Raw genomic sequence first — 20,384 nt, 5'->3', positions numbered from 1 at the left:
CAGGCAAGAATATTGGAGTGGGTTGCCATTTCCTCCTCCAACATAAGCTTAAGGCTATTTCTAACTGTCTACAAACAAGACAAAAACTAGAAAATCTTAAACTCGAGAGTCAATGACAACGACCCTCAAGTGGAGCATCCCACAGACTCAGGATCCGAAGCTTCCAAGGAAATTCACAGAAAAAAAATGCAGGTGCTTGGAAAGAATGTCTGTGACCAGCATCTCAGACCCGCCCTACCCAGGTTAGCTGTTCATTCATTCACTCACTCCTTAGTTATATGAAAAGTGAAAATGTTAGTCACTCAGTTGTGTCCAATTCTTTGCAACTCCATGGACTGTAGCCCACCAGGCTCCTCTCTCCATGAATTCTCCAGGCAGGAATACTGGAATGGGTAGCCATTCCCTTCTCCAGGGGATATTCCCCAGGAATCGAACCTGGGTCTCCTGTATTACAGGCAGAATCTTTTACTGTCTGAGCCACCAGGGAAGTGCTCCTCTATTGAAGACCTACTATGTGGCAGGATCTGTGCTGGACATTGACTCCGTGATGACAAATACAACCCTGTCCCCCAAAGCTTGTGTTCAGTGAGGGAAAAAAATACATGAATAGGTAAATGGTGCTAAATAATTTGGTAAGGTCAGGGATAGGGCATAGGACTAACTCAGTCATGGGTTAGAGAAAGGTACTAGAAAAGGCTTTCTAGAGGAAGAGACATCCAGGCTGAGAACTGAAAGACATGTGGTTAACAGAGCAGCAGAAGCCAAGGCGAGAGAATATTCATGAACTCCTCCTGTCAAGAGAGAGCCTGGCCCATGGGGTGAAATGTAAGAAGCCGAGCCTTGCTGGCTGGAATGTGGATTTAGGGAGAAAGGAAATTAAACGGAACAGGGAGAGCCATTGTGCCTGTCTGTGCCCCCTGATCAGTGGGAGCTGGAGAAGGGGTGCTGAAAGCATGACCCCAGGTTTCTGATTTGGACAACTGGCTGGAATGGGGGGTCCTTCCTGAGACTGGAGATAAGGTCGGATCACTTCTGAGGCTCAGCCCCTGGGGCCAAAGAGCATTTGAAAAAGAAAGATCAGAAGAGATTACTTCCAGGTTTCTTTCAACTACAAAATGCTGTCATCCCAGGAAACTAGGGACCTTGGATTGTAAGACTCTACGACAGTGGGGCATTTTTGAAAAATGGAGTCCCCAGCATCGATGCTGATGAATGTCTGCAGGTTTTACTGGCCTGGTGTGAGGGCCATTTCAGGAGCAGAGTTTCAGCCGTTTCTTACCAAGCAGATCCTCTGTGTCTTCACAGTCCTGCACCACCTCCTTGGATCCTCAAAGAACTCCGAGGAAGGACCCACTCTCCTCTCCATTTTACAGAGGGGAATCCAAGTGCAGAGGGATCCCAGACCCGTTCAAGGCCATCCTGCAAAGGGCGGAACCAGGTTTCCCAGCCACATGAAGCTTGAAAGCCTCTGTGTTAACCCAGAGTTCTACTGCCTGCGTCTTATTAATACAACACTGGACTCTCCGAACAAACCAAGTCATCACAATCTGACCCAAGGAAAGATCTTTTGCAGGGGAGATGGACTTGAAGGGTCAGGCCTGAAAGCCAGGATGACCTTCAGGATGATACAGTTCAATGATCCCCAAATCTGACCCTATTTAGATACTTTAAACCAGAAACTCTGGGGAGGGGAGACTGGAACTCTATTGCCATAGACTTCCCTGATGGCTCAGCAGGTAAAGAATCCACTTGCCAATGCAGGAGACACAGGAGATGCAGGCTCAATCCCTGGGTCGAGAAGATCCCCTGGAGGAAGAAATGGCAGCCCACTCCAGAATTCTTGCCTGGAAAATCCGATGGACAGAGGAGGCTGGCAGGCTACAATCCTTGGGGTCGCCAAGAGTTGGACACGACCAAGTGACTCACATGGAGAAGGAAATGGCAACCCACTCCAGTATTCTTGCCTGGAGAATCCCAGGGACAGAGGAGCCTGTTGGGCTGCCGTCTATGGGGTCGCACAGAGTCAGACACTACTGACGCGACTTAGCAGCAGCAGCAGAGTGACTCACATATGCACCTACCATGGAGCAGAGTCAGGTTTCAACCACCCTGTCAGTTCAGCAACAAGGAGACTAAGACTATGTAAAACCTTAATTCCAAAAGGAGGTGGAGGCCCGGGAAGGCCCCAAGTCCAGGTGTCCTGCACACCATCACCCCCCACAGTGCGCTGTCCCCAGCCCGCCAAGGCTCTGTCTGTTGAATAAAAGCTAAATCCCCACCAGGCAAAGCTATGTGGTATAGGAACAGAAAGGGTGGCCTGTTTCCATCAGTCTTGTTTGCCTGTAATTTCCTCCCCCCAAATGTGTGAAATGACAAGGATGAAGCAGACAGCGTAATTTGGAGCCAGATTTCCCATATCACTTGGCATTTCGTGGTAATTCTATGGAATTCAAGTTGGATATTAGGATGTCAGTTTAAAAGGAAACCGATGATTAGTAAAGGATAACAGGTGCTTTAAAACTACAATAAGTGCTGACATTTGAAGGAAAGGGAGCATAATAACTTAATGCTTCTTTTGGCTTCACATGGAAATGAATAGCCGTTCCTTGTCAATTCTCACCTCTGCTTCACTCAAGACTGCATATATAACAGCAGAGATCTCCGAAGGCAAAACATTATGCTCACTGTCAAGGACAAATAAACGATGGCATCAATCAAAGCATAATGGCACCAAGAGAAGCAAGATGCCAGGAGGTCAGAGGGTGACACAATTATGTTTTACTTTGCTGGAAAATAATTGTTAGAGATTTTTTTTTGCCTTGGTCTCCCAGGCTTATAGTGTGAAACAGCACTTAGCTTCTAAGTCTTCAAAATACATTCTTTTTTCCCTTAAAAGAAAAGTAGGGAAGCAGGTCTGATCTCTATACACATAGCACTACCATACTATACAAAGTTTCCTTCTTAGAAAGCTACCAAAAATATATGTGGCATCTGGTTTTTGTACAAGATGTGGGCTATTTCTACACCGCCACAACAAATCAGAGAATTAAAAATAAACTATTTGTTGGATTGAGATAATAGGAAAGACACACGATATAGCAGAAAGGCATTTAGTTGGGAACTAAGAGTCCCAGATTCCATTCCTACCCTGTTGGTGGAAATGTAAGTAGGTGCAGCCGCCATGGAAAACAATAAGGAGGTTCCTCAGAAAACTACAAATAGAATTCACCACATGATCCAGCAATCCCACTCCTGGGAAAATATCTGGGCAAAACTATAATTCAAAAAGATGCATGCACCTCTATGTTCAGAGCAGCACTATTCAAAATAGCCAAGACATGGGAACAACTAAACATCCATCAACAGATGAATGAAGAGAGAGGATGTGATCCATATACACAATGGACTACTGCTCCATCATCGAAAAGAGTGAAATAACGCCATTTGCAGCAACACGTGTGGGCCTCGAGATGATCACACTTGGTGAAGTAAGTCAAAAAGAGAACGACAAATGTCGTATGATACCACTTAATGTGGAACCTAAAATATGGCACAAATGAACCTGTCTACAAAACAGAAACAAATCCACAGACATAGAAATCCGACTGCTAGCTGCCAAGGGGGAGAGCGGGAGAGAGAGGGACGGACTGGGAGTTTGGGATTGGTAGATGCAAATGATTACATTTAGAATGGATAAACAACAAGGTCCTAATGATTAGCACAGGGAACTATATTGCAAATCCTGTGATAAATCATAATGAAAAAGAATATAAAAAAGAATGTGTGTTTGTGTATACCTGAGCTGTACAGCAGAGATTGGCAAACATTATAAATCAACTATACTTCAATAAAGGAGTTTTAAAAAAATATTTTACAAGAGGAAAAGAACATACATCACAATTTCTTTAGAAATAATAGTGAAAGAAATTAAGAAAAAGAAAGGATGGCTTTTCTATTATAGTATGCTTATTAAATGGTCTAAAGATTTAATTAAAAAAAAAAAAAAAAAGAGTTCTGTATTCCAGGTCTGACAGGCAGAAAAGCTGCACTTCACCTCTGGGCTTCTGTTGTGTTGTTGGCATAAAGAGGGGCCTGAATGGAAGGTCACTAAAATCTCTTCTGGATGTAACGTAGATACAGCAGTATCTACTATACTATCTACTCCCTCATCAAAGGAGAAAAATGCAGCTTTCCCTTTACCAATTCCATCATACTTATTTACTCTGAAAAATACATACACTGAGGAAATAATGGTAATTCACTAGCATCATTTTCTATTTTCCTCCTAAAATGTTCAGGTTGGGTAGTTTTTTTCAAAAGCCTTTGCTCGACACTAACGTTTATTAAGTAGTAACTACGTCCCAGGTTACTGGGACAGAGTTGCTAAGAAGACGTCAGAGGATGAGATGGCTGGATGGTATCACCGATTCAATGGACATGAACTTGGGCAAACTTCAGGAGATATTGAGGGACAGGGAGGCCTGGCATGCTGCAGTCCCTGGGGTCGCAAAGAGTCCGACAGGACTGAACAACAACATATCCCAGATATTGCTAAGTGCTTTATAAGATCAACTTTTTTAATCCTCATGACTGAACAAAATAAACACACCGCTATTTCCCTGTTAAGCACAGGGAACTGACACCAGGAAAGATGAAGGAATTGCTAACAGTAGAGCTATCGCAGATCACTTTCAGGGCTCTGTTCAAGTCTGGGGTAAACCTGGGGTTTGGGGGTCTCTGGACCAAATGCTATTGACCATTTCTGTGGTGCCTGACCAGTACACAATAGATGGCAATGACCTTACTGTTCTAAGTATGTAAATATCACTCATTTTATGCAGGTATTGTAAATGCATTCTTTCACAGGGTCCTCTTTATCCATTTGACCAGCCCCTCGGAACTGAGTGGTTTTCCTTTTCCCTGATCACAGCACAGCACCCAGGACTTACCTCTTTCTTTTTCCTCTCCTCTTCCTTCCGTTTCTTCTCTTCTCTTATCTGTGCTAAGCGCTGTTTTTTGCGCTCTAGCTCAGCTTTTAAGTCACTTTTGTCAGACATGTTGGTTTCCTTGGAGCAAAAGAAGAAAAAAAGTGAATATACACAAATAACTTTTCTGTATGATCACCGCAGAAATCGTTCAAAAGGCAATCAAACTTGAAAACAGGACTTTTGGGAAGTAACTGATTGTATACCTTACCCTCTGTTGAAAAATCAAATAAATTAAGTTAGATCTGATCTCCCCCTATATAAAATCTTCCCTTTTCATGGGGAAGACTATTCTATAATAGCAACTTAATTCAGAATAACACATTTTCCTGTACAAGTTTCTTAACAAGTAAACAACAAGAGACTCAAAGAAGAACCATCATCATGACTTCCAATTTAGATGATAATGGACCAATTCATCCTCACACCGAGAAAAGAAAATGGGCTGTCATAAACTCTAGAGACATGCCTTGCTCAAATTTCTATGCACTCAATAAACATTCCTCCACCAAGCTTGGGCACCTGGAGATTTCATTTTGCCTAATATTATATGCATCAGGGAAGACAGCCACTGAAGACCTAACATGTTAATCTTTTCCCGTAAAACTCCTCCTGAACTGTCACGATTAATTTCATCTCCAGTACAACCCTATTTCTATAAAACTTTCATTTGCATACTGAATGCAATTCTGCTTATTCTGGCACTTTTCCTTTTCACAGCAAAAAATGCTTGTGAGCACATGAATTAGGAGATAACACTATGACAAGTTCTTGGGAAAACTGATCTGAACAAGAGTTTTCATGTTAACAGGGAGGATGATCCTAGTGATGATGCCAGAAATGTCAAGTACAATGAATTTGGAGAAGACTGTCACCAATTATCCATCATTTATATTTGTCTCTTTTCTGCGCCCAATTGGAAACTAAGAAAATGGAAGCACCAGGAAATGAAGAACCCTTCTGCGACCCAAACTCCTAAAATAAATTTTTTTTAAAACGAATCATAAATGTCACAAGTATCCATTTGCATACTACTTGTATGCAACTATGATGAAACACACATATAGTATACTTCTAAATAGATGACAAAGTGAGGGATGGGAAAAAAAATGCCCTAAAAGATACACAGTGGGGCTTCCCTGGTGGCTCAGCGGTAAACAATCTGCCTGCCAATGCAGGAGACATGGGTTCAATTCCTGATCCGGGAAGACCCCACAGGCCTAGGTGCAGCTTGGTCGTGTCACAACTACTGAGCCTGTGCTCTAGAGCTGGAGAGCTGCAACTACAGAACCCACACACTGCAACCATTGAAGCCTGCGTGCCCAAGGGCCTGTGCTCTGCAGCAAGAGAAGCCACTCCAATGAGAAGCCTGCACACAATAGCTACAGAGTAGCCCATGTTCCTAGCAACTTAAGAAAAACCTGCGCCAAGAAAGCCCAACACATTCAAAAATAAATAAAGTTTATACATATATATATTTTATATATGTGTGTGTGCATTATATGTACATATAAAACACAAGCAGTGAAAAATCCTGGAACTTCCTGTCACTGTCTTTAGAAGGTAATCAAGAATCTGCAGTCACCCTTAGGCACATTCAGATGAAATACACACTGGGAGTGTACTGTGTTCCTCCTGTCCCACCACACACATTTTTGCTTATAATATGATGACAAAGATTTGCGGAAATAATAACAACCATCATCATGATAATCAATCTCTGCTATTCACGACCATGCTCTTCATTTTCAACACATGCTCGTTGAGTAGTTAACCTGTGCTAGAGCCTGGTGGGCTGCCATCTATGGGGTCGCACAGAGTCGGACATGACTGAAGCGACTTAGCAGCAGTAGCAGGCATTCTCTGCAGAGCCAGATTCTTCCCTTCAAGGACTGCACATCTCAACTCTGTGAGCATGCGGTGTGGCTGGAAATGCTCCCTGAGAGCTTGGCGCACTGATCACTGAGTGCCAGACGCTTTACATGTATTATCACGTTTAATCACAACCATCCAAGGAGACCAATATTATTACGAGTGCCTTTTTCACAATTCAGATAAAGGAGATTCCGCAAGACCTAACCCTGTATAGTCCATACATTTGTTGTTGTTGTCCAGTTGTTAAGTTGTGTCTGACTCTTGGAGACCCCATGGACTGCAGCATGCCAGGCCTCCTTGTCCCTCACTATCTCTTGGAGTTTGCCCGAGTTCAAGTTAAAGTCCATACACAGAAGGACCTCAGTTTAAGCATGTTCATGCTCTGAACTCCACTCTGCTGATCGCCAATGGATGCAGAACAAGACATAGATCTGGTGGAGTAGATGAGGAGAGCTTTGAGTAGTGGAATTTGAACTGGATATGGAATGAGGTCAGGGACTAGCACAGGAAGGGGAGACAGAGATCTGCAAAGACCTGCAGAAGACAGAACCAGCAGGCTGTGCATGAGAGGTGCAGATTAATTCAAGTCAAGAAATACAAACTTCAGTCAGTAAGAACAGACCTGTGGAGGCAAGTGGCAAAGACCTGGAAAAAGAGAAAAGTGGGCTCACTAGGTGTAATAAGGTTTGGGAAATCAACAGCTGTATGAAAAAGAAAAGTGGCAAAATGAAAACAGGATATAAATTTTCTTATGCCTATTCTTATCCCTTGAAAGTAAAAGATGCTTGCTCCTTGAAAGAAAATTTATGACAAACTTTGACAGCGTATTAAAAAGCAGAAACATCACTTTGCCAACAAAGATCTGTATAGTCAAAGCTATGGTTTTTCCGGTAGTCATGTACGGATGTGAGAGCTGGACCATAAAGAAGGCTGAGTGTCGAAGAACTGATGCTTTCAAATTGTGGTGTTGGAGAAGACTCTTGAGAGTCCCTTGGACAGCAAGGATATCAAACCAGTCAATCCTAAAGGAAATCAACCCTAAATATTCATGGGAAGGACTGATGCTGAAGCTCCAATAGTTGGGCCATCTGATGTGAAAAACCACACACTGGAAAAGACCCTGATGCTGGGAAAGATTTAAGGCAGGAGAAGAAGGGGGCAACAGAGGATGAGATGGTTGGATGGCATCGCTGACTCAGTGGACATGCGTCTGAGCAAGCTCCAGGAGGTAGTGAAGGACAGGTATATAACCTGAGGAAACGAAGCACTGACTGACACCAGCAGGCAGGAAACGTTCTGCCTGAAGGAAGAAGGTCTTTCTGGTTCCAAACTGATGGCCGACATGGAAGAATATGGACTCAAGCAGTTAGAGCTGATTTTTTTTTTTGCCCCAAGAAGAGCCACAGAACTGATAAAAGTAACAGTTACCACTAAAATACTGTTTGCCAATAATTTTCAACACCAAAAATGCTGACAAGAGAAAATGAGAATCTGGTACCAGAAGCCACCTGAGACCTTACATATATTCTTCCCCAATGGGGGCCAATGCGATTTACGATTTTGTCACTTTTCTGCTGTCAGAAATTAAATGTCTTAGCAGAAAAACTACTGTTACAGCAATAGTCGTGTCATCCTATGCTGAAAACAGCCAGTGGCAACGTTTCAGAAGCACCCTAAGTTCCCCTCCCTCCACATTCCCTTTTCTCTGCCTTTCCCAGTCTGTCAAAAGTATCAGCATGACTTCAGGCATATATCACGGTCCTTAAGGCGCAAACTATGTAATAGGAACATCCTGTATTTGTTGTGATTTTCCTGAGAAGGACTTCATTCAATAGTGGGATGTAAACTGTATTCTCTATGTAAGAAGGGTTAAGGTCTTCTTAACACTGATACGGAGAAGGCAATGGCACCCCACTCCAGTACTCTTGCCTGGAAAATCCCATGGACAGAGGAGCCTGGTGGGCTGCAGTCCATGGGGTCGCTAGAGTCAGACACGACTGAGCGACTTCACTTTCGCTTTTCCCTTTCACGCATTGGAGAAGGAAATGGCAACCCACTCCAGTGTTCTTGCCTGGAGATCCCAGGGACGGGAAGCCTGGTGGGCTGCCGTCTATGGGGTCGCACAGAGTCGGACACGACTGAAGCGACTTAGCAGCAGCAGCAACACTGATAATGTCTGATGATGGTGGTCATTTAAGTTGCTGTTACCAGACACAAAGCCAATATTTAAAAAGTATAACAACAAAAACACCAAGGGAATTTTAAAAGAATTATACTACATACTACATAGTATAGTGTTACAGTATAGTATGTAGCCAACTACATAGCGATGTTTCCAATAACACTTCGCTTTTTAAAGGCAGGAGAAGCACAGTGTTAAAAGACAGAGATAGAATACCTTCCACTTACCGATTTTTGGATCTATTCCAAACTAGACACTTAAGCACTGGCCCCTGGGAGAATAAGAAATCTCAAGAGAACACCTCATTGAGGCTTTGGAAAGTGCACAGAAATGAAAGGACCTTTACACAGAGTGAAATGGCTTAAAAAGTGGCACGAAATGCAGCGTCAGCACTGAACTTCATAGGCTTCCCTGGGGTGGGGTGGGGGGGCTTGCCAGTCTGATCCACTAAAAACTCCCTGCACATTAAACAAAGCAAATCGAGGAGCAAGGCACAGGGGACATGAGTTATAGAGCTTCCTGGGGCTAATGCAGGTCACTGCAAAGGCAATTTTGATGCTCTTAGTTTAAGAAAATAAGAGTCAGAGCTACCTGCTGCTAATTATTGCTCACTTACTTCACACACATAGAAAAGCCAGTTTCTTTCACTTACAAAGGGCAAGGAGTCAAGCAGATAAATCAAACCCACCCCAAGGTGTATGTCTCCTTCTCGTCTCGTCATCCCCCTGTTCTCCTGCCCACCAGCCAACTACAGCGCAACTCCATCCTGGCTTAGGAACACTCACAGCAGCCCCTCCCCAGCTCCACCCACACGGGGTCAGCTGATGCGCTGATTACTGCGCCCCAGCTCCCCCCCCAGCAAAGCCCATGTTCTGCATTTGCTTTCCATCAGTGACACTCCTTTCGCCCACGTTCTCTCATTTGCCTTTGCTGGATTCATCTTCCTGCCTCCTCTGCATCTCAGCACTTGGTCTGCTGGAGGTTCCCCGGTTTTACTATCACTGGATGTAATTTCACTTCATCTCTGGTATTTCTTTTCTCATCCACCAAATTACTCCTACCTGACAACAGACACCTCAAAGTTCAAATCAGCTACTCTGTTTTCACTTTGGATTCCATCTTCCCAACGTCTGTCACTTTTTCAAATTTCAACTCCCTCCTTCCCACTTCTCTCTTGTCTCCTGGTTCAGCCTTTATCCCCTTGTTTCACTATGACATCTCCATCTAGCCTCCCAGATACCTCTGTTCTCACAACTTGGATTTCTGCCCATCTTTCAGCTCAGTAAACTGCCATCCTTACCTTTCAAGTAGCTGAATCAATATAAGAGCTTAAAACTATACCTGGCAAAGTATTAAACATGCAAGAAAAGTTGTTTCTCTTCTTCTTCTTCCTCCTTCTCCTCCTTTTTCTACTATTATTAATAGTATTACTATTTGTTACCATGCGAACTCTTTCAGTCAGTTCAATTCAGTCGCTCAGTCGTGTCCAACTCTTTGCGACCCCATGAATCGCAGCACGCCAGGCCTCCCTGTCCATCACCAACTCCCGGAGTTCACTCAGACTCACGTCCATCGAGTCGGTGATGCCATCCAGCCATCTCATCCTCTGTCGTCCCCTTCTCCTCCTGCCCCCAAATCCCTCCCAGCATCAGAGTCTTTTCCAATGAGTCAACTCTTCGCATGAGGTGGCCAAAGTAATGGAGTTTCAGCTTTAGCATCATTCCTTCCAAAGAACACCCAGGGCTGATCTCCGTTAGAATGGACAGGTTGGATCTCCTTGCAGTCCAAGGGACTCTCAAGAGTCTTCTCCAACACCACAGTTCAAAAGCATCAATTCTTCGGCGCTCAGCTTTCTTCACAGTCCAACTCTCACATCCATACATGACCACTGGAAAAACCATAGCCTTGACTAGACGTGAACTCTTTACCCCATCACTAATTCTACATTAATTCAATAACTAAAAACATCAAAGTTCACTGCAAATGATCTAAATCTAAAAAATCTGGGAGAGGGAGGAATTCCCTGGTGGGTGCAGCGGTTAGGACTCAGTACCCGCACTGCTGGGGGCCATGGTTCAATCCCTGGATGGGGAACTAAAGATCCCATAAGCCATGCTGCATGGCCAAAACAAAAAATTAAAACTTTAACCAAAAAAAAAAGAGAGAGAGCCCAAATCAAGCTTACAGAAACAGAGAACAGACTGATGGTTCCCAGAGCTGGAGATGAGGGGTGAGTGAAGTGAGTGAAGATACAGACTTCCAGTGAGAAAACAAACAAATCATGGGGATGTAATGAGCAGCACTGTGACTATGGTTAACAATACTTTTAAAGCTGTTAAGAGAGGAGATCTTAAAAGTTCCCAACCCAAGGGAAAAAATCGTGTTAACTATGTATGATGACAGATGTTGAACTAGACTTATTGTGGCGAATATCACAAAATTCCATATTGTGAAACTGTACACATTTCACAAGATCTACAAACAGCAAATCATTATGTCATACATCGGAAACTAACATAATGTATGTCAATTACACCATTAATAAAAACAAGTATTAAAAAGTTACAGTCAGAAATGCACTAAAGATATAGTATGCTTCTCAACCTAAATGGATTATAAAACGGAAGACGTGGTTAAAGAGCTGTGACTCAAAGGAAAAATATGTTTTAAACAACTAACTGTGGTCACTTAATCTAACTAGTAAAATTCCTCTCACTTTTTCTGTTGAACGTAGATAGGGATTATACGTCAAGCTGTCCCAGGTGGGCACCCTGTCCTATCTCACCCACTTCCCCCAGAGGACAGAGTGGCACATGGAGAAATGATTCCTTCTCTGGTTAAGAAGTTAATTACAGGGAGGGTCACTCCTGTTGCATCCTAGTAAAATTGTCTCACCGTCGTAAGTTTCAAGGAAGAAAGAAAGGAGGGAGAAAGAAAGGAAGAAAACATGAGAAAAAAACATAGACCCCCAGTTAGGGGAAAACCAAAGTCATCTCCCCACCTGGCGTTGTCTTCCCAGTTAACCCTGTTTCGCCGTCACATTTCTTACTCCACACACATGCATACAGAAAGGAAAATGTTCGACTTTTCTTGAACCCAACAATGAGACCCGTCCCCTTCATTTCCACTCCTGCCCATATGGTCACGAGATGGTGTGGTCCTGTTTAGAACCAAGCATCTCAGAGAGGAGAAGCACAGGGTCTAGCTCTGTTTACACAGCTGCCAAGCAACAGAACCTCCCGAGGCTTAGCTTTTGAACCGTTTAGATCTCTATTTCCTTTTGGTTGTCTACGTTGGCAGCAGTTTGAGATTCCATTTCTAATGCTGGCATATGCAAATGTATTGTTAAGCTTAAAGTCAGAATCCTAGGAGGGTTAAATCATTGCCCAGCTGTTGCCAGACTCACTGAAAAAAAACTACCTGGAAATAAATTCTCTTTTCCTGCCTAAAAACAATCGCTCTTGTCAGCTCTTCACTATCAGCTATTGAACTTTTCATCTGCCACTTGGTACGCATAAGAAATTTGATCTTTCACAACCTCGATTCACCTGCCTGACTTCTTACACAATGCAGCTATCTCCTTCCTCTCGGATGGGAGGCCAAGGGCTGAATGGAACCACACCCATTTTTACAGCTATACCCCGCAGTCAACAAAACGGGGTGAGATAAATCCTAGAGGAAGTCCGCTGGTGAGAGGGGAGAGCTATATGCTAAAGTGTACAGCCATCAATATACTAGGAAAACGAACATTTTAATAAAACCCATCTCATAGAGGGAGGGGTGCCCAGGCCTGGTCTACTTAGAGATGAGTTCTCAAGTGCTTGCTCTCAGTATCCCTTGAGACGCGTCAAAATTATCAGTGACTTCAAAGAGCTTTTGTTCTGTGGGTTACACCTATTAACATCAACCACGTTAACAATCAAAACTGACAAAACTTTAAATACCGAATAATTAATCCTGTAATAACACCAAGCTTTTTTATTTAACATAAAACTTTTAGGGAAAAACAGCTATACTTTCCAAGACCAAAAAAATACTGTAAGAGGGTATTTCTTTTATATTTTCACTTCTCTTTTTAATATCTAGCTTAAAAAAAGTCAACTGGATTCTTACAGCTATTTGTGCATTCAATCTGTTGTGATACACTATTTTGGTTGTGAAGAAAATCTGATCTCACATAACTGTGTATTCTGGAAAATACACAGGAGTATCTGAATAGCCTCTTTTTTTTTAATTTTATTTTATTTTTAAACTTTACATAATTGTATTAGTTTTGCCAAATATCAAAATGAATCCGCCACAGGTATATGAAGTAATTTTGGATATTCTTTGATATTACACCAAAAATCAACAAATGGCAGTTTCCCAAAGTTCATTTCCAATCTGAATATGTGCCACACCTATCAGTGAACTTTTTATACTCTGTTACATTAAAATCCATTGTTCTATTTTAAACTTTAAATTTACTTTATCCATGAATGATTTTATAACATCATGCACTGGTTATTTAGAAATTATGCAGACTTCTCTCAAATATTGATACATTTCATTATACAACATCCAAAAATCACATTTGGTACCATCACTACCAAAATCTTCAGAAAGGTCTTTAAATGTGGATGGTAAAGCTGTGCAGCTCACAGCGGCAGATACAAGTTTCCCAAAACTCTAATTTTGCTCAAATTTTATCATGAACAATAAATATTGTCAATCGTGTTCTTGAAGTGACAAGCTCATGTCATTGATTTTTGAGAAAAGTTCTGCCAAATAACCAAGCCTAAACAACCATAGTTTGTCTATGAATCATAGTTTCGAGTAAAAAATAGTGTTTCTTGCAAAAAAGCAGCTCATTTAGCTCACAACTCGAACACTGCACAAATCCTTTTCTCAAGACAACCAGGGAACTTTGGTAAGCAACAGAGTGCCTTTCATGTCCCCATCTGTCACACAGAAAAGATGTGTGCTCGAGCTTAAAGATTTAACGTAACCAGCATTGTTTTCTGCTTCAGGAAGGACATTCTTAAGTGAAGTTGTTTGTCTTTTTAGCGGCAAGTGTGTGGCAGCGAGGTGTGCCAACACTGCCAGGAGTCTGCTGCCCTGTCTCAACTCATGCTGCTGCTGCTGCTGCTAAGTCGCTTCAGTCGTGTCCGACTCTGTGCGACCCCATAGATGGCAGCCCACCAGGCTCCCCCGTCTCTGGGATTCTCCAGGCAAGAACACTGGAGTGAGCTGCCATTTCCTCCTCCAATGCATGAAAGTGAAAAGTGAAAGTGAAGTTGCCCAGTAGTGCCCGACTCTTAGCGACCCCATGGACTGCGGCCTACCAGGCTCCTCCATCCATGGGATTTTCCAGGCAAAAGTACTAGAGTGGGCTACCACTGCCTTCTCCGCAACTCATGCTACCTTACCTGAAGTCTGCCCTGCCATTAATTTCACACCATCACTGCAAATGTCAATACACTGAAAAAGACAAGTAACCCTTCAGCGTTAGTATGAAAATGGTTTTGACCTTCTGGACACCTGAACGTATCTTGGGATTCCCAGAGATCCTCAAAGCACGGTCTGCCTTAACCTACTTCTGATAAGATGCAGTTGATTCTAGAAAGCCATCTATTTAAAATTCTGCTGAATTCATAGCAATAACCTAAACACATCCAACTCTTTGCAACCCCATGGACGGTAGCCCACCAGGCTCCTCCATCCATGGCTTCTTCCAGGCAAGTATACTGGAGTGGGTTGCCATTTCCTTCTCCAGGGGATCTTCCTCACCCAGGGATTGAACCTGGGTCTCCCGCACTCAGGCAGACTCTTGACCACCTGAGCCACAGAAGTGAACTAAGATGGTTATTAATAAATATAGATTTCCCTGTTATGTGAAAAGTTTTTATTCCTTTCATTTTTCTGTGTTAACAATTAAAATTACACTTGCTTATTTTTAACATAAGAACTTTAACAATTATATAATCCAGTGCCAATATTTTACCCATAAACAGGGAAACTGAGCTGCATGTGTCTAAACGCACCACCATTAAGAGGACGAGTCAGAACTGGAATCACTAGATGTCTTTGTTCTTGATAACTTTTATTAAGTAATGCTTCCCTGTCCCGGTTTACTTATTCAGGATTTCACTCTCAGTCACAAGAAAGCTCTTAAACCAAAGGCACTCACAGCAGATCCTGATCTGTCTACTCCCAGCCCAATCGTGCAATCACTCTCTATCACCGCCTGGTGGCGGCAAACATAACCTGCATGAGAGAGCTGACCCGTAAAGGCTTTGCCTCGGAAATTCCCAGCCAGGTCTCCAAGCCAATACTGGGTAGTCCCAAGCACTGCAAGATTCTCAGCTATTAATACACAGGAAGGATCGCCTTATGTCAATAGAGAACTATAGGTTTGGAGAGGAAATATCTTAGTACACACAAACAGTTAAAAATCTGTGTTGATTTTTCAAGGCTCTTCATTTTATTCATAATGGGTTGGTTCTTGACTAGGAAATCAGGTAGTATTTCTGCAGTATGCCTTTAGAACCGCTCTTGTTGGGTTTATGAACTATATTTGAGATTGTTGTATCTGCATATTGTCTCTAGTCTTCCTCTCACCACTTTAGATTCTGAGCTACCCAAATTGTGCTGCTTCGGCTGTAACTCGAGCATGGGCAATTGCAACACATTAAACAGGAGAGGTTCTCCAGTACTCAGCATAGAGGCCCATTATGCTAGAGAGAAAAATCAATCCAAAAGGGATCTACCTTTTCATCTAGTTAACAGAATAGAGACGAGAGCTCTTCAATTTAAAAGACTCAAAACCCATTGTCATCTCCACCAAAAAGTTCTGGAAATTTTCAAGTTACTGCTGATGCCTGCAGTACATTCTACCCATTGGAAGACTCAGCGTGCTTCATCTCTTTGGGAAAGGAACTGCTCTTCAATTAAGGGAATCGTTCATTCAGTTTGTAGGGCCTCTTCTCTCAGGAAACACTCAGACGATATCAAGAGTCCTTAGGAAATGAGCATTTCAAGGACCATCCTTGAAAGAAGAGAAAACTAAATATGGAACAGTTTGGACAACTGGAAAGTAGTATTTTGGTACTGGGTCTCGAAGACTCAGGGCAGAAAAGGGGCTGGAAAGTAGAATTGGAAGAAAGGAGATGGAAGCCATCTGGAGAAGACCACAGGAACACCAGAACGAAGAAAGGAGTGAGGCCTTATACAAAGACTCCTGCTGAAACACCTAACCTCAGGTCCAAACAGATGGGAAAGGTGTATCATCTGCCTATACCAGGTATCAGTAAAGAAGCCTCAAGTACAAAGTCTAGACCTTACATAAGACTGTGTAAACGTTTGGGGGAGAATGGATACATGTGTACCCATGGCTGAGTCCCTCTGCTGTGCCCCTGAAACTGTCACAAACACCCCTTCAGAAAGGCCGCCTACAGCCTCAAGCACGGGACAAGCATCGCTCTGGCGGCCCGCGGGCACCCTGCGCATGCGCATGGCTGGCGGCAACACTGACCACGCGGTCCACCTACGCGCACCTCTGTTCTGCTCACACGATGCTCTCCTGTTGCACCGACAGCTGCTCTGAAGGAAGGGCCACATCTAATTTATCTCTGTGCTCCTAGTGCCCAACAATGAGTGTTCAATACAAGTCCCTTGAACTGCTAAATAATCATTAAATGGAAGCGTGAAATTTTCCACAGTTTCACTATCGGGAGTTTTCTAATCATCAGTACACTGCGTGAGTGCACTAAGCCAGGGGTCCCCAACCTCTGGGATTTAATGCCTGATGATCTGAGATGGAGCTGATGTCATGATAGTAGAAATAAAGTGCACAATAAATGTAATTCACTTGAAGCATCCTCAAACCACCCTTCCCCAGGCTGTGAAAAAATCGTCTTCCATGAAATTGATCCCTGGTACCAAAGTTTGTGGACCGCTGCACTAAGCTTTTCAGTGATACAACTCAGAAAAGCTCTTCCTTTTTCTGCAACAATCTTGATTCCCCATGGGCGGCAGGGGTTGGGAGGGGCAGGAATTGATTTTTTTCATCCATTAGGACACATGTGCATCAAACACACAGTCCAAGCATTGCCTCATTCACTCAACTGCTGCTGCTGCTACTGCTGTTAAGTCACTTCACTCGTGTCTGACTCTGTGCGACCCCATAGACGACAGCCCACCAGGCTTCCCCGTCCCTGGGATTCTCCAGGCAAGAACACTGGAGTGGGTTGCCATTTCCTTCTCCAATGCAGGAAAGTGAAAAGTGAAAGTGAAGATGCTCAGTCATATCCGACTTTTAGCGACCCCATGGACTGCAGCCTACCAGGCTCCTCCGTCCATGGGATTTTCCAGGCAAAAGTACTGGAGTTGGGTGCCGTTGCCTTCTCCGATCCACTTAACTATCTTTTCCTAAATCACATAAACCCACTGATACCATGCTTTCCCACCTGGTTTACATTTTTTATCTCAACCTCTGTTTTCTGACTCTAAAAGGATATTTAGCAAAATCCATTCACTTTATAACTGACAGTCTCCATTGCTTACCTCAGCCAAAATTTCAGCAATCTAGAAGCCCAAAAGGCCTTGAGGATAAATCATCATGCCAATAACTGGGCTTTCTCATTAGAAGTGATGTAAAAATATCAGTGCTTTAAAACACAGTCATCCATTGTACCTGAAGCTGTTTACTCTGAGTTGCTAAGATGATAAATGAATGTGTCTAAAAATAAACGACTCTCAGGTAACCTGTGGGGCTGATCTTTAAAATAACTGAGAGCAAGCAAATCTTCAGACATGACTAAGTTTAGCTTTGACTCGGAGTCCTTGACTACCCGTTCTATGAAGGGGCCAGATGTTCTGTGCAGCAATGTTAAATTAAGACAGCCTTGCCCAACAGGGCTGCCTAACGAGGCTACTCTATTCTGATACAGAGTGCAGGCAAATTCAAACTACCCAGAGAGTCTTGCAACTCACAAATGAGAGCAAATTCAAACCATCATACTAAAGGAAGTAAAATCAAGACATACTACCGAAAATAAGAGAAGGAAAATTTTAACGCTTAAATAATAAAGTCAAAAATAGATTTTTCTCAATATGAATGTTCACAAAGTCAATTGGTTTTTAACCTTCTAAACATATAAGTTACTAGGATACGTCTGTACATCTTAAAACCACTTCATTCAATATCCTCCCAAATTAACTACAAAACACAAATTTGTAATTAAGCCTACCTAATTTTAAGGACCATTGATCTGGGTTGAAGTTATCATGATGGAGAAATTCACACTGAGAAGGACTCTGCTAGATAACACTCTATCCTCACATCAAAACAAACAACTTGACCTGTGAAAGGCTAAGGTTCAAACCCAGTTTCCAGTCGCTCTTAATTACTGCCTATGCCCACAGCTTTCTGCATTTCTCATCTTTCCTTGCCTCACACTATTGGCCCTCCCACTTGTAGTGTTTTATTCCATTTCCTTTATATTCTTTTTCTGCCATTGTTACCCACTTTATTTTAGTAGTTTTCCTTCTCATTTTTGTTCTACAGGAGACAAAGAGTAAGATAGCTGAGAAAAACACAACTGATGATCTGAGATCAGGCTACCGAAGAGCTTACTAATATGCATAGTCTGTGGCATGACTGTGCTCTCAAGAAGGCAGTAAGAAGGCTCCACAGAGCTGATGACTTAACAAATGATCCCAGAGGGAAATCAGACCCAAGGACCGCAGAAGGTGAGGAGCGCACCCCAGGCAGAGGACAGCATGGACAAAGGTGGGGAGACAGGGAAGAGAATGGCCAGCCTGTGCGACAAGCAACTGGATACAAACAGAACACTCAGTGCAAAAGAAGACAAGGAGAATGAGGATGGATGTGCAGTCAGAGATGAGATCCCGAAGACCGAGTGACCAACCGTCCCAGTTTGCACAGAGATTGATAGAGTTCCCTGGATGCAGGGCTTTCAGGAAAGCCCCGGCAAACCTGGACAAGATTGTCACCCTGCAGCCAAAGATGTGCTCTGCCATACTTTAGCGAGATCTAAACTCTGTAGGCAGCAAGGAAATACCAAAGGATTCAACCAAGTGCAAGGCCAGGTGGTTTATCCTTAGCATGTAATACATACAGCCTTTTTTACTGAACATTTTAATTTATTTATTTTAATTGGAGGATCATTCTTTACAGTGTTGTGTTGGTTTCTGCCATACATCAACATGAATCAGCCATAGTTATATATGGCTATACACATATATATATATCCCCTCCCTATTGAACCTCCCTCCCACCCTTCACCCCATCCCACCCCTCTAGGTTGTCACAGAGCACCAGGTTTGAGCTCCCTGCATCATACAGCAAACTTCCACTGGCTATCTATTTTACACACAGGCTTTTTAAACATGGGTTGCAAACCACCAGTATGTAACAAAATCAAGTTCATTAGTAGTCACAGGGAGCAACGTTTGTGATTAACAGATGAAAACTGCTAAGAAGCACAGAGGAAGAACAATTACGGTTTCACAGAACTTGGTTTTGGATACACGCACGTTCACTGTTACACAGACACAGCATTGTCCATGGTCAGTTGCAGGTAAATGAGATCCAAACGTACTGGGCTACATCAATTGTAGAGTAAGCTTTCATTCATAAACTTGTTTCCACCTTTGTCTTTTCTCAGCCAACATTTTGCGCAGCATGACACCCACGTGACACTTGCCCAGAGTGCTGAGGGAACAGAGAAAGCTGCTGGCTACCACAGGAGACTGACCCAGGCTCCGAATACCCGGAGGGCCAAGAGATTAATATCTGGGTGCACACGCAGCCTGCAGTCCTTTGCAGGGCGCTGGTGAGGACGCATTACCACAGAATGACCAAAGCCAGCTCAGCAACATCTAAGTTCCACCAGAGAAAGAAAGTGCAAAAGATAACAAAATAAAGCCATGGATGTTTCAGGGCACAAACGCATCAAGATGGATGTACTTACAAAGATTAACTGGCTTTTCCAGTTACCCTAGTGTGCCCTTAAGAGTGCAGAAAATCAATACTGCCGGAAATGCGGGACCATGGCATATTCCCTGCAGGCCATGTCAGAGCAGATGCTGACTGAGCTCAGGATCTGGAGGTTTGCCATTTGTCTCATCAGCACAACCTTTATATTCCTTTCAGAAAGCAAATACCCATCTGAAAAGCTTGGCTGCAGAGTCCCCCAGCTTCGCCTGCACACAGCATGCTATACATGAATGGATAACACAGTGGTGTGAGGCAGGATTCAGAACAGATTTCTCAACCAGTTCTTAAAGGCTTAAACCCCTTCTGATACCCATGTGCATTTTTCAAATTCAAGATGTCT

General features: G+C 43.1%; 1 protein-coding gene across 6 annotated transcripts in view; it reads right to left on the bottom strand.

Moving 5' to 3' along the window:
- The window catches only part of DYNC1I1 (dynein cytoplasmic 1 intermediate chain 1), a 380,396-nt gene that overhangs the window by 330,013 nt on the left and 29,999 nt on the right, over window positions 1-20,384 (bottom strand). For all 6 annotated transcript variants that reach the window (XM_044946455.2, XM_044946458.2, XM_045166351.1 and 3 more), the window contains one exon: window positions 4,950-5,066. In XM_044946455.2, the coding sequence (XP_044802390.2) occupies window positions 4,950-5,057 (108 nt within the window). In that variant the 5' untranslated portion in view covers window positions 5,058-5,066. The remainder of the gene's footprint in view (window positions 1-4,949; window positions 5,067-20,384) is intronic.

The sequence above is a fragment of the Bubalus bubalis genome, chromosome 8 (genome assembly GCF_019923935.1).
Source record: "Bubalus bubalis isolate 160015118507 breed Murrah chromosome 8, NDDB_SH_1, whole genome shotgun sequence".
In the NCBI taxonomy this organism is placed as follows: domain Eukaryota; kingdom Metazoa; phylum Chordata; class Mammalia; order Artiodactyla; family Bovidae; genus Bubalus; species Bubalus bubalis.
The sequence above is the reverse complement of the archived record's forward strand: the minus strand, read 5'-3'. Positions and strand labels throughout refer to the sequence as shown.